At 42.5% G+C, this 14,924-nt stretch overlaps 1 protein-coding gene and 2 non-coding genes across 3 annotated transcripts; 1 reads left to right on the forward strand and 2 right to left on the reverse strand.

The window, feature by feature from the left end:
- Positions 1–1,797: 1,797 nt before the first annotated feature.
- On the forward strand, positions 1,798–13,300 carry LOC541883 (RPD3 histone deacetylase homolog). The gene is made up of 13 exons (NM_001111549.2): positions 1,798–2,120; positions 3,380–3,581; positions 3,685–3,831; positions 3,935–4,047; positions 7,999–8,210; positions 9,333–9,397; positions 9,720–9,890; positions 9,981–10,070; positions 10,777–11,130; positions 11,645–11,838; positions 11,938–12,094; positions 12,591–12,655; positions 12,788–13,300. The coding sequence occupies exons 1-13, from the start codon at positions 1,954–1,956 to the stop codon at positions 12,951–12,953; spliced, it is 2,103 nt and encodes a 700-aa protein (NP_001105019.2). The 5' UTR covers positions 1,798–1,953; the 3' UTR covers positions 12,954–13,300.
- Positions 13,301–14,456: 1,156 nt separating this feature from the next.
- TRNAN-GUU (transfer RNA asparagine (anticodon GUU)) lies at positions 14,457–14,530 on the reverse strand. Its single transcript has one exon. It is a non-coding gene; the product is annotated as a tRNA-Asn (tRNA).
- A 93-nt stretch (positions 14,531–14,623) lies between these two features.
- On the reverse strand, positions 14,624–14,697 carry TRNAN-GUU (transfer RNA asparagine (anticodon GUU)). The gene has a single exon. It is a non-coding gene; the product is annotated as a tRNA-Asn (tRNA).
- Positions 14,698–14,924: the final 227 nt, after the last annotated feature.

A 14,924-nucleotide genomic window follows, 5' to 3' on the forward strand; every position in this document is an offset into this window, starting at 1 on the left:
GTGTGAGCCTCAGAATTATCCCACAGCGCTTAACTTGGTAGGAGGAAGCCACTTTAAAATGGAGAGCCACCCTTCCCCAATTGGACTAGTCTTTTGGGGCGATTGGGTCTTTCTCTTAATTGGGTGTGCTTATTGAACTGTTGGGCCTAGCGCTGGAGTTAGTTGCCCGGTCTTATATATAGTGTGTCCTTAGGAAGTACGTAGTAATAAATGCAGCAAATTCTAGTTCTTTTGTACTTGAGCTCAGTCACTCCAGCAGATTATAGTGACTTAGTGAGTTCTGGACTAAACATGAAATCTGGAATTATTTTTTTTTGACTAGATACGGTTGGAATCCTTGGCCAAGTTCTCCTGCACTTTCTCTTGCCTCCTACCTCTAATGAGGATGTAGCTGGCAGATTATCCATATGACTATATAAAACATTATTTTCTCTATAACTGCACAATTTGTTGAGTGAGGTTTAAAATAAGGGCGAGATGGGTAAAACTACTATAGGCCTAAGTAGTGCGTGCTTTATACCAAAGGAGAGTGTTCAAGGTTTTGTTGGATACATGACCTAATTGTTAGCTAGCTAAAGTTGACATTAGTTAGAAGCTTTCACTATAATAATATTTTGAGTAAAGTGCGCTGATGGCCCCCTAAACTTGTTCACGTGTGTCAAGCCGATATCTAAACTCTCAGAGTAGTTGATTAGACCCCTAAACATTGTTCCGATACCATTTTAGTCCAATCGGATGTGAACATGATCTAATTAGCTGACGTGGGAAGACGTTGCACGACCTTGCCACATGGCCGCCTCCTCGTCTTCGCCACATTCTACTCCGATGATGCCGTGCCACATGGACGACACGGTGGCAATGCCACGTTAGCTACCAAGTCCTGTTCACATCGGATTGGACTAAAATGACACCAGAATAATGTTTAGGAACATAATTGACTATTCCGAGAGTTTAGGCACTGACTTGACACATCTAAACAAGTTTAGAGATCACTATCACACTTTACTCAATACTTCTTTTGTTCTCGAATAGTTTTCGTTTTAACTCTTTTTATGTCTATATTCAAATCGATGATGATGAATGTATATATATATATATATATCAGATATTGTATGAATTTATTAGTTACCTAAAACAAAATTTATTTTGGGACAAATAGAGTATTCTTTTTGGATGGAGGGAGATGGCATTTTTGAGGGAGCAAGTACGACGCCTATGGCGAGACCTCCCCTCCTCTCGATTTAGGATGCATTTAGTCACGGAAGAGCTGTGATAGATATGATAGGGACGTCCCCTGGCGTTCTCTCTCGTCCCTCCAATGTTAAAAGATAACACTGGGATAGTTTTATTTCAACCCCTAATTTTGAACCAAACTATCTTATTTAAGAGATCATTCTATCTTATTCAATTCTGTCATTACACCCAAACACATGTTTAGTTAGTGACGCTAGCGTTTATCTACTCATGCAACGGTTGAGGGATTCCGCTATACCTCCCGTACGGTAGAGCGATATTCTCTCCCCTTGCTTCTGTCGAGAGAGAAAATTGATATTATACATTTGAGGTGGAGTATAGGGAAAATATAGAGAAAATAACTATAAAAATAGATGCTATAGAAGGACATAGATTGCTGATGTGGCACGAAAATGAAATACGAAAGATGAAATTTTTCTAAACATTAGTTCCTAAAAATCAAACACCACCTTAGACTAACCGTTGAACACCATCTGATCGAGCCAACACAACTCAAATGAAAGCCCGTCGCTACCACTCACAGGTCGGACCCACATCCGACATCAAGCCCTCCAACTGAGTCGTCGGAGCGGACGTCGAGTCGTCGATACGCCTGAACCCCAGCTTTCCACTCGCCTCGCTCGCCCCTTTCGCGTCCACCGACCCCGACCCCGACCCCGATCCCCGCCGGTGCTTCGCCACCCCGATCCCCACCGCGCGATGGCGGAGCCGGCTCCGGCTCCCCCGGTGACCGCGCCGCTGGTGGGGCTGCTGTACGACGAGCGGATGTGCGCGCACGCGACGCCCAACGGGGAGGAACACCCGGAGAACCCCGAGCGGCTGCGCTCCATCTGGCGCAAGCTCAACGCCGCGGGCGTCGCGTCCAGGTATGGCGCCAGAGGCCGCCCTCCCGCGCCCTTGTGTCGAGCTGTGAGAGTCGTGGTTTTGGTAGGGATGGGTGACTTGCACGGCGAACCGGTGCCCTTGGTGTTCCTTTTCCGTTCGAATTGCCTGGAACGAAACGAAAGCCTCCGCCGCCTGTGGGCCCATGACTCTTGCTTGACTCTGCTCTGAGTGCTCTCCCGATGTTGTTGCTGTGGCGGCCCATTTCGATCTGAAAATAACTTTATGAAACATTTGTGTTGAGCACCATATTTGGCACCTGGCATGGCCGGCCTCTACGGTCCGCACCCTCGCGACCAGATGAGAACGGGCGAGAATATTTATCTTCATGCGTGGTTATCCTAATCTATCAATGGAATCCGTTAGATCTCGCCTATGAACAGTTACAGACCTACTCCCCCATAAATATAAACGGGTACGACCGATTAAGAACACCCGAACATATTCAATCGAACTAATCTGCTTTATCTACCTTTCTTTATCAGTTCTGCCATATGAGTAGATGTAACATATTTTTAGTTGTAGCTTTCTATATATCTACATGCACCCCTATTCGACTCTACGTCGACTAGATCCGACTTAGTTGGCCTGCCGATCCCAAGACGACCCTTGGATCTCACCCTAACAAACCTGGTCATCTGCTAGGAGGGTGAATGTCTTTAGGTCTCTTCCTCGAGCTGATTTTTTAATCCTTAGGCAACATTACACCATCTGGGGACGCCCCGGATGGCCTGCTGACCCGAAGCACCTAGGATCTCTCCCTAGGGGGCGAGATATACATTCCCGCGAGGAGGAAGACGACACTGCGCCATTGTGGACCGTCCCGCACAGAGCGCGGATCGTCCGGAGCGACGCAGGGAAGGAGCCGCTCCTACAGTGAAATCGCGGACCGTCCGACTCAGGGCCGCGGACCGTCCGCGCTGCTGCAGAGGGCACCGCCAGGCGGTACATCTCTAGTGACTGGCGCCCAGATCGGTGCCAACAATTTGGTTCAAACAATGCATCATTTTTTTTAAAAAACCGCTTTCGGTTGCACACCATGAAGTTGTTTATAGTATTCTAGATGCATGTGTTGCTTTAAGTTCGATGCTAGTAAACTAAACTTTAAACGCCAACTTTACAGCTTTGTTATGTTGATCTGGTTCACTATTTTGCTTAGCTAGTTAGGGTAGTATTTTTTTTCTTATATATTGAGGACAGCGGTGGGGTTCAGCAATGCTACTGTAACATAATTCTCTTCCAGGTGTGTGGCCCTTAAGGCAAAGGAAGCTGAGGACAAGTATATAGCTTCTGTTCACAGCAAGAGGCATATAAAGCTGATGAAGGAAATTAGCTCAACAATATATGATGCCAGCAGGAACAAGATTGCTAGGAAATTCAATTCCATTTACTTGAATAAGGGTTCCTCGGAATCTGCTGTTCTTGCAGCTGGTTCTGTCATAGAGGTCATTTTACATGTTACATAAGCCCATTTCCTTCTTTTCTGCTGCTATTATACCCCACCTTATTAGTAGGAAATAACTGAAAAGTGGATTATTTGGCAATTAGGTAGCTGAGAAAGTTGCTGCAGGTGAGTTAAGTTCTGCTATTGCTCTAGTCAGACCTCCAGGCCACCATGCAGAACATGATGAGGCTATGGGATTTTGCCTCTTCAACAATGTGGCAGTTGCAGCTAATTATCTCTTAAACGAGAGGGTATATACTGAAACCTCTCTCCCTCTGTGTGTGTGCGCGCGCGCACGCCTGTTTTTTTGGGGGACCATTTGTTCACTTTTGAACTTTGTTCTTTATATTGCAGCCTGATTTAGGTATCAAGAAGATATTGATTGTCGATTGGGATGTTCACCATGGAAATGGCACACAGAAAATGTTTTACGATGATCCTCGTGTATTGTTCTTCTCAGTTCACAGGTTTGACCAAACACTTTGATATTTCTTTGCTGGCTTTCTTTTAGACTTCAGAGCAGCTTCAGTACCATTACAAATTATGTTAGCAAAGTTATGACAGTTTTTTTCTTTTCTTTGGAGAATAATTGTTCTTGGAACGTCCATATCATCCATATCATGGTTTACTTTCCTTGGAAACACTGGAAACTTGCAGTTAATAGAATAATTTAAGGCCTCCAATTATCTGTATGGTATCAACAGCATATTCTAGGGTAGAGTAAGTGAGCTGCATTTTGATGCCGTTTGACTATATGATGCAATCCAGTGTGATTTGTGCTCACATTCTACAAATTCACTTTGTTCATTACTCACCCTTTACAAATGAAAATAATGAAATCATATTCTCGTAGCGCTCCGTGACTGGCTAAACGACCTGGTTCTTGCGCAATCACCGGGGGGGTCAGTTTTATAGATCTAATTTCTTCACCTAATGTATTGTGTCATGGAACCTATTAAACTAAACAGTTACTGTGGCCATTGAAGTTTGTAAGAATATGGTACTCTTGAATGCTTCAGCCATAGTGATAGGAATTGAACCCGCGCTTAGTTGGATGGTGCGGCGTTCATTCTTCTTACCAAGGTTTAGATCCCTTTCCTCTCAAATTTGGTGCCTATTGTCTTCTTAGTAGAAGTCACCTTGCACTTGTCACATACACAATCTTAGATTCTTAGTCATGTCTATTTAGCATTATTCAGTTGTATCCACACTAACCAATTCATGCTTTGGCCTTTAATATTCAAGGGGACCTATTGTTGTATGAATCAACTTTATGATGGATTCACATGGTGTTCCTTGTGATATGTGGCTAAGTGTTAGACAACCTCATTTTATAGTTGTGTGTTATGGGCCTTCAAGGCCCAACCCACTAGGCCCTTTAGGGTCTATGTACATATTGTTATAACCCTGAACTGTACGGATTGAGAATGGCATATTCTTCTCCCAATATGGTATCAAGCCTTTCTTGAGCCTCATCCTCTGCCTGGTGGCCGCCACCCTCGTCATTCTTCTTCTGGTCTCCTCCGGCTATGTTGTGTTCCTCTAGGACAAGCTCATCTCCTGATCCTTCAAGCGTTAGTCTTTGGTCTCCCACTCCAGTGCCAAAGTGGAGTACCTCGTCATCGCCAATTGCGTGGCCGAGGCGAGTTGGCTCCATCAGCTTCTTCAGGAACTCCACAACCCGGTCACCAGGAGTACCCTCCTCGTATATTGCGATAACATCAACACTATTTACCTCTCTGTCAACCCGCTCTAGTACCAGCCCACAGAACATGTTGAGATTGATCTCCATTTCGTCCGTGAACGCGTTGCCATCAGGGACGTTCGTGTTTCCCATGTCTCGACTAGCTCGCTGTTTGCAGACATCTTCACCAAGGGTCTACCATTCTTGGTGTTTTCAGAGTCTCGATCCAGTCTCAAAGTCAGTTGTAGCTAGAGTTTCTATTGTGGTGGGTGTTAGACAACATCGTTTATGGCTGTGTGTTATGGGCGTTCTATCATTCTATGGCCTAACCCACTAGGCCTTTTAGGGTTTGTGTATATATTGTTGTAACCTTGAACTGTTCTGATTGAGAACGGATTATTCTTCTCCCAATACCAAGAAGTCTCCTCGAACCATCTAACCAGTTCCACTGATGTGGCATATCAAACTTATAAATTTATTATGTATAATGCCATTTACATGCTTATATAAGATAGATTTTTTTTAGTTCACAGTAGTGTTATTGTGGTTGATTTGCATAATCTTAATTTTTGTGAATTTAAAGCTCTCTTTTTTTGGTCCTTTGGAAAGTATGGAACATGTCCGTTGTTGCAATCAATACAGTCACTTGAATCTTGGATCATAGACTGTTTGGGTATGTATGGTGTAATTTGCTTTCCAAGTTGCTGGCCTCCTGTTCTACTAGAGTCTTGGTCAATGGTGAACCTGGAGATATCATTTATCACTGGCGAGGATTAAGGCAAGGGGACCCTCTGTCCACTATGCTTTTTATTTTGGTCATGGACGTCCTGAACTCCTTGTTCACAAGAGCATGTGAACAGGGGCTGCTTCAACCTCTCTTGCTGCGTGGAAATGGTCAACACATTTCCCTTTATGCGGATGATGTGGTTTTATTCCTGCAACCAAGGGAAGAGGAATTAATTTTGACCAAGGAATTCTGAGGATCTTCGGAGAGGCTTCCGGTCTGGTAACGAGTATTAGCAAGTGCTCCTTGACACCTATCCAATGCAGTGACCAGCACATTAATGCAGCCCAAACCTTGCTGCCTTGTACTCTGGAGTCTTTTCCTTGCAAATACCTGGGTCTTCCTCTTTCTGTTCGCAAGCTGTCCAAGAATGATTTTTTTGGTCTCATTGATAAGATAGCTGACAAGCTGCCTGGCTGGAAGGCTTCCTTTTTGCAGCCGGCTGGAAGGGCAGTATTGGTAAAGGCAGTCCTGACTGCTGTCCCAATTTACCACTTAATCGCTCTTCAATGCCCCAAGTGGGTTATCAAGGCCATTGACAAGATTAGAAGAGTTTTTTTGTGGAAGGGTCGCAAGGATATTAAAAGTGGTCATTGCTTGGTCAGATGGGAAAGGGTGTGCCGACCCCTTGATTTAGGAGGGCTAGGAATCCATAACCTGGAGATTCTTGGCTGGGCCCTGAACATGAGATGGATTTGGTTGAAGAAAACACAGCCGGATCGAATTTGGAGCGACTTAGATATTAAAATAAACACCAATGTTGCTGCTATGTTGGCTTGTTCGATGGTTTCTTTAGTGGGGGACGACACCCAAACTTGTTTCTGGACTGATCGTTGGCTCCATGGGCAGATTCACCCAGGAATACCTGACCAGCACTGTTGGACACCCACTGCTTCTGGGTATTACTCAAAATCTGCTTATGACCGCTTCTTTGGTGCAGCCGTCTTGTTCGAACCAGCAGAAAGGATTTGGAGAAGTTGGGCGCCTCCAAAATGTAAATTCTTTATGTGGCTGGCCTCTCTAAACCGTTGTTGGACAGCTGGCAGATTGGCTCGCAGAGGATTGGACCACCCTGCTAAATGTCTCCTATGTGACCAGGGACAAGAAATTATTCTCCATATCCTTCTACAGTGTGTCTTTGCTCGGGAAGTTTGGCATCATATTCTTTCCCTCATTGGGCTGCAGCAAGTCTCTCCAGAAAGAGATGCTGCTCACTTTCAGGATTGGTGGAGTAAGTTTGAATTAGCTGTCCCTAAACTCCAAAGGAAAGGCTTCAACTCAATTGTTTTGCTGGTGGCTTGGCGACTGTGGAAGCATAGAAACACTTGTGTATTTGATGGGGCATCTCCAAGCATCTCCCGAATTATTGAAGATATTAAAGAGGATGCTAGACTTTGGGGCTTGGCTGGGGCTGCAGGTCTTAGAATATTATGGCCATAGTTCAGAGTTTAGGAGAGAGGTCGCCTAACTGTTTTTCTTGATGGATCTTTTTCTGTATGCCTGCTTCTGGCCTCCATAAGGAGGTGTTGTATTTGGTCCATCTTTTGGCCTAAACTTTTGTTTTCCTCTTAAATATAATGATACACAACTCTCCTGCGTGTTCGAGAAAAAAAAGAAAGTGTGTGTTTGTTGATAGACTAAGCCTTGTGCTTATCTTAGGATTAGTTGGTGCATATGTCAGCACCTTATCTTCTTATCTTTCTTAGCACCTAGAATCCTAGATTAGCATCTACTATAGCATACGCTGAAGCTTTCTTAGTTTCCAAGTTTGCTTCTTCTATATGTACCCAATCCTTCCATGGTTTGTGGTGTGGCTTAATGGAATAGAAAATCTGCCACAAAACCTCTGTTTATCTCTATCATTTGTAGTCACCTTAATGAAGCTATAATAAAATATCTATTGTTCTAAAGATATAATAAATGTTTATTGTTCTAATGTTTGTTTTGTAGATTTGATTATGGAAGCTTCTATCCTTCTGAAGGGGATGCTTCTCATTGTTTCATCGGGGAAGAAGCTGGTAAAGGGTATAACATCAATGTTCCCTGGGAGCATGGCAAGTGTGGTGATGCTGATTATATTGCTGCATGGGACCATGTACTGCTTCCTGTCACTAAAGTTTTTGATCCTGATATAATTCTGGTATCAGCGGGGTTTGATGCAGGTATGTAGTTGGAAATTCTTCTATTTCACTGACTTAGGAACTTGATACTTTAAACATTTATGTAAATCAAGGCAATGTTGTGCTGGCAAGCGTTTTTAAATATTCCATGGCCTAACTTCAGACTAGTACAACTTATCTACCTGATTATATTGTTGTGTAATAAGTGAGGTTTCTGCCGATGAATTTATAACCTTGTGAAGCTTTGTTTCAGCATTGAACTGTGGATACACTATATTAGAATCTATACTATTGGAGTTCTCGTGCATCTTTGTGGTAGGTCATTGTAAAATAATCTGCTACTCTCACATCTCTCTTTTGTCATAACTCATAGGAACAGTGACTACTTCCTTCCTCCTAGTCAATATGACAGCAGTGGGCTATAGTAACATGTACAGTAGTAGGTAGCAATCATAGTAACAAGTAGCAGGCAGCATGGCCCTTACTTTTCTGTGATTTTTTGCTTCTATACGAAGGCATTGGCTAGCTGCAGCCTAGACAGTTCAGCAACTCCAATTCATGTATGTGCTCTGTCATGTGGGGCCGGACGTTTGCACGACGCCGGCAAGACCAGCGCCAAAATAGGGGGCACGGTCAAGATGTAATCGGCCAGATCAAGATGTGATCGGCCTAGTAGAGTTTGTTTAGAGTTTTTGGCAAATAGGTAAGGATAGAATTGTTAGCAAATAAGATAAGGAGAGTTTTTACTTTTTAGGAGAGATTTTAGGAAAGTTTGTTAGATCAAGGAGAGTTTTTAAGAAAGCTTGTTAGATCAAGGACTATATAAGCCACACGACGCAAGTAATAGAATCAAGCAGTAATTCATCTATCTCCTATTCCTCTTCTCTACCAGCAACATAGCCGAGGGGAAAAAACCTCACCCCGCCTCTACCAGCGGCTACGCCCTGTGCAGCTTGGGCGCGCCGCCACCACTACCAGCCCTAGACACCCAGCCACGCCATAACATGCTCTTACTCTGATTTCCACTTCACTCTAGTGTATGTTTGTGAATGAGGTGTGTGGTGGTACACACCTGAAAGACGAAGCTGGTGAAAAATCATGTCTGGTTATCGTCCATTGGTTTTGAAATTCTACTCTGATATCTATCTTCCATTCTATGGTCAGCATTGGGTGATCCTCTCGGTGGGTGCTGCATTACACCAAATGGATATGCACTGCTACTAACAAAGGTATGAAGTTGCAGAAAAAACAGGTTTTAATCATATTTCAATTTTCATCACATCATGCACTTTCTTGTCCCTAAAGTAGACATTAATGTTGCTTGAACTTTCAAACAGTTCAGATTAACTGGAATACGTTAAATGGATCAAAGTTGTCTGAAGCCTCTAACATTGCATCTTTTATGCCTGTTAGAATTTTCATTTGATTTCTTCCATCTATCTAGTGTTTCCTATATGCATCTTGGCCCTTTGGCGTGTCATGCAAAGTCTATACAAAAGATTTAAAAAATCCCATTGCCTGCCCTTCTCATCTGTATGCCAAATTCTGCAGTTGTTAGGATTTGCTCAAGGAAGGATAGTGATGGCCCTTGAAGGAGGTTATAACCTTAGGTCCATAGCGAACTCAGTTTGTGCTTGTGCAAAAGTTCTCTTGGGAGACAAATTCACATTCAACACTCCAGAGATGCAACCATTTGAATCTACATGGAGAGTAATACAAGCGGTAATGGTCTGCATACACTATTGCTGTCTAGTTCTTTACTCTATTTGGATACTTATAGTCGCTTTGTCTTTTGAATTTCACGTTGGCTAGGTACGCAATGAATTGAAGACATGCTGGCCTGTTCTGAGTAGCAAGTTGCCAGAAAATGTATCATTGAGGATTAAGCCTGCACCAAGCGAGGTATATTCCCTTTTCCCATTTGGACTACTCTTGGATTAATGAATTGTGCTTTGGTGTAAGAAATGTTTATCTCTTAGCCATGCTTTCTGGTGGCTTGACCCTATCTTCTTCATTTTTTTTCTTTTTCTGGTGATACATTGTCAAAATAGTTCCAGCTTTTACCCTTTTATGACATTGAACTTTCCAGTGCATGATTTAATAGTGTATTGTAGTTCAATTTATTCAAAATGTGATTGCATGAACATGAACCATGTTAAGAGCACCTGATGAACTATTGAGAAAAGACACTTCTGTATCAGCAACCAAATGATCTTGAATTCCCTGTGTAATGCTAACACTGATTGTGAAATCCCTGTGTATGCTGACAGTGTGGGCCAAAAGGCCAAAACCCACATGACATGTCATCAAGACATCTTTCGCTCCCTCTCTCCCCCCCTTCCGTATAAATGCTTCATGTCTATTGCTAGATCCTAACTCCTCGATGCCACATGGTAAAAATCAGATGTGAGTTATATAGCTCAAATTTATTGACAATTTTATCTACAGTTTATATTTGCATTAATGATGTTACATTTTTTTAATATAATTTATGTGGCGTGCTGCACTGAAACTCATTGATGGAAGAGACAAAATTTATATAGACACGTTAATCCAATAGTCAGGCTTGAATAATTTTCCTTTTGTATTTCTTTGTGTTAATGAACAGCTCTACGCTTCTGATTCTGAATCTGATAGTGAAGATGTTGATGAGCTCCTTGGCACTGTTGCATCTGTCAGTGTTATTGAAGCTACTGGTGTTGCTATAAGTGAACACCTCTCAAAGATGAAACTTGATGATGACAGCCTTGCAGTGAAGACTAACTCAAGTTGCTCAGCAGCAGAACAGCATCCAGTTGATTCAGTAAAAGTACATAACAATGCATCTGTTGTGCTGACCAAAAAAATATCTGATTTATCTCTTGAGTGGCGATCAGATTTATCGAAAACTGATGTCTGGTATGCCAGTTTTGGATCAAACATGTGGAGACCAAGATTTCTATGTTATATTCAAGGAGGGAAGGTAAAGTTCAAAACTCAATGTTTTTTCATGGAGCATTGGTTTCTCTCTCTCGAATACACAGGCATATTAAATATATTAAGAAGAGAAAGGTCTAGAGAAGACCAAATACAAAGAGCCAAAAGGCAACCAACTAAACAGGAGAAAAAAAAGATAAAATAAGAAGGGGGGGGCAAGACACTCCCTCCAGAGTACAGATAAACCAAACAACCCTCTGAAACAGACTAAAAGACAACCACCCAGCAAATTAAGGCTAGATTCTTCTAAGGTCTATTGCCCCAGCCAGACCCCACAGATTAGCATCATCCTGAATGTTTTGCAGAGCATTGGTCCTTTTATCAGTCTGATCTGCTTGTTTGATGTCGCAGTATTTGAGACCTTCGTGATTCTTTTGGGATATATGCCAATACTTAAGGAATAAATTGGTTTCCAGTGTTCCTGTCAATACTTGATGTTTTATCTTATATAAGCAATATGCTTTAAGAGATAAATTTGCCATTCTTTTGATCTGGGGCAGGCTGAGGGTATGAATATACCATGCTGCGGATCACGTGACACAAGCTCACCAAAAGGAACCGTGTGGAAGACTGTACCTCACAGGTTGCTTTTCGGTAGATCGTCTACCCCTTGTTGGGGAACTGGTGGTGTGGCTTTTCTCAACCCTGAGATAAACTACAATGAGAAGTCGTATGTCTGCATGTACAAAATAACGTATGTATGACACGTTATTGATTTTTCAATTCAGACAGGGTGGCATGTTGTCATTCTGTTAGTACCTGACATCTCATCTAATTTGCCTGTCTTCAACAGGTTGGAGCAGTTCAATGACATCTTGTTTCAGGAGAATCGTTTAGTGCTGGAGGATGGCAAAGACGGAAACACTGTGTATCCTGACTCTCCTTTGATTGGTTCATCTGAAATCAAGTTTATATCTACAAACAGAGCTGTTCATCTTGAACCTATTAAGGTTTGATTTGCTTGTCCCACTTCTACAATTGTACCCTTCCCTTTGTACAGAATTTCTATATGATTTTTAATGAGATTAAATAACACTGTACTAGCATGCTGTTGAAAACATTACTGCTAAACGTATGACAGGCTGACTGCTGTTCTAAGAGCTTATTGATAGATGACAAATCTTTTTCCCATAGAGATGTAGGTCACTTTTAATATTGATCTGTTTAGCATGGAGCAGAACAGGCCTCTTTGAGTATTCAAGTTCATCTGGTCTTAGAAATGATTGTATGATCAGGTTGGCAGAGCTCCAAAACCTTTGAAATGAAGGCTGATTTTAGTAAGATAAAAGTACACAAGAAAAACAGTATCGTGTCATGTCATCAGTGGACGAATTTCAAACCCAGCCTTACCAGTATAATTGTGACACCATGTTTAATCTATGTGGCAATATTGAGTCTCAAAAGTTCTGGAATATATCTAATGTCTGTTGGATGAATTTCTTGCAGGATAGCTGGTACTCCAATGTACTTTATCTTGGGAATGAGGATGAAGTTCCAATTCTAACTATGACGTGAGTTTCATTGTATTCATGAAGTCCCATCCACCCTTCTGAACGGCAGTTGAATGCAACTTTTTGAAGGGTGTCCGAAATGTGTTTTCCCTGCAATGTGATTCTTAACTAATTTTCCTCTGGTCTGTGCAGGTGCCCCGCATCAGATATTGAGAGGTATAAATCTGGTGAGCTGCGTTTAGCACCTCCATCAGAGACGTATGCGGCCACTCTGATAAAGGGACTAGTGGAAGGCAAGCAAATGGATGCGGACGGAGCTGCCAGCTACATCAACGCTGCTGCTGCAAGAGCCTTGTGAAGGCGGCTTCAGCGTGTGCTTTTGTACAGCCAGTAAGGAGTAGCAAGGATACACTATCTGTTAGCGTGGCGACACCAGGAAACCTTCATTGTCCGCAAATGGAGAACTTGGATCCAATTTGAATTGGGAAGCATGATTCGAGCTTGCCCTAGCTTGATTACTGGTGAACGGTGATCTCCCCTGGCTGGTTGATTCTGGGAGAAACACTAGCTGTGTCGGGGTGGAGCAACACTAGTTGGCGGTTGCAACAGGTGCTCTCACTGCACTGGTATCGTGCTTGTCTGACATACCGTAGTATTTGCATGGCATGCTGGTGATGGTATTTGTGCAATTACTGCATTATGTTCTGTTGCCTGGAGTTATTGTTGTTTGGCCGCCACCGCTGCTGCTGCTGGGCAGCGTAATATCCACTCGTCGAAGCGGATTGGCACTCCGCCTTCTTGGCCGGCCGCGCCTGGTGCCCAAGCGGCAGCTCTGGCCAGTTGACGTGGCCTTGTTTGTGGCCTTGTTTGTTTCAGCTTTTGGTCACCAAAAGCTGATGTGGACTGTCAAACGCTTAGCTTTTTAGTCAGCTTTTATAAAATTCGTTGGAACAAAAACCATTCAAAATCAACATAAACACATAATCGGTTGAGTCGTTGTAAAAGTAGGAATTCGTCACTTTCTATATTCTGAGCCCTATGAATAACTTTATCTTCCTTCATACGTAATCACACGTAATCGTAATGATACTTAGATTCTTCTTACAGTCAGATTCTTTCCGAAGCCAGATTTTCAGAAAAGCTGGTCAGAAAAAAGCTAAACCAAATAGCCTCACGGTAGAGTCAGATTCTCTCCGAAGCCAGATTTTCAGAAAAGCTGGTCAGAAAAAAGCTAAACCAAATAGCCTCACGGTAGCGAGAGGGTGTGGGTTGAGCGGCCGGTGAGCCCCATCACCAGACTTGATGTGGGCCTTGTGGTTGTGGCAGTCTGGCAGACCCTATTTGGATCCACGTTGCTAATAGTAGCAACCAGTGCTCACGATGAACTGAGTAGCGCAAAAACAGGAAAACAAATTATGTATTACCTGGAGCTCCAGAGAGTGCTCACAATGAGCTGATTGGTAGCCCCAGGCAGTATGTGCTCACGATGAACAAAGTGTATATGTATTGAACTAAACAGCCAAAAAGAGAGAGAGAGACAACAATTAAACAAAAGAAATGTTGTCATAGCTCCAGACCATGCTCAGTTGCTCACGATGAATTGACCGGTAAGAGTGGCAGAAACACAAAAACTCACTAAAACATGATGAACTGAGGGGTCAAATTGTCAAAAACCAAACAAAGTCATGATGAATTGAGGAGTAAAACTGTGTTAAAAATACAAAAGCTCACGAAGGCACAATTAATTCAGCAGCAAAGAAGGGGGGAAATGTATCGACAAAAAGTCAAAAAAAAAATCAGAACATGAAGTCACGAAAGGTCACCGAAGACACAATTGAAAAATAAAAAAATCCTTTAAACGCGCTAGAAGGAGGGCTTGAACCTCCGACCTTGTGGTTAACAGCCACACGCTCTAACCAACTGAGCTATTCCAGCTAATTTATTTAATTTAGATAAATTAGACAAGTGTTGTGTAATTTAGATACATTCACCAAGACACAATTGAAAAATTAAAAAAAATCTATTATACGCTAGAAGGAGGGCTTGAACCTCCGACCTTGTGGTTAACAGCCACACGCTCTAACCAACTGAGCTATTCCAGCTAATTTATTTAATTTAGATACATTATACAAGTGTTGTGTAATTTAGATACATTCACAGATTCACCAAGACAAAATTGTTTTTTTTAAAAAAAATCATACGCTAGAAGGAGACTAAATTGTAATTTAGATACATCAGACGACTGTTCTGATCAAGGATGCAAATGCACCCAGGTGACCAGGTATAATGGAAGAGGTCAGATAAGCTTTCTATGACGATTCACTCCGTA

Source organism: Zea mays, chromosome 2, assembly GCF_902167145.1.
Source record: "Zea mays cultivar B73 chromosome 2, Zm-B73-REFERENCE-NAM-5.0, whole genome shotgun sequence".
Classification (NCBI taxonomy): Eukaryota; Viridiplantae; Streptophyta; class Magnoliopsida; order Poales; family Poaceae; genus Zea; species Zea mays.

What these genes read in the sequence shown, in the direction of transcription:
- LOC541883 (NM_001111549.2), top strand. Translation starts at nt 1,954, where the DNA reads ATGGCGGAGCCGGCTCCGGCTCCCCCGGTGACCGCGCCGCTGGTGGGG. An exon ending in ATTATCTCTTAAACGAGAGG is followed by an intron (nt 3,832 to 3,934) that starts GTATATACTGAA and finishes TTTATATTGCAG; the next exon opens with CCTGATTTAGGTATCAAGAA. An exon ending in ATCAGCGGGGTTTGATGCAG is followed by an intron (nt 8,211 to 9,332) that starts GTATGTAGTTGG and finishes TTCTATGGTCAG; the next exon opens with CATTGGGTGATCCTCTCGGT.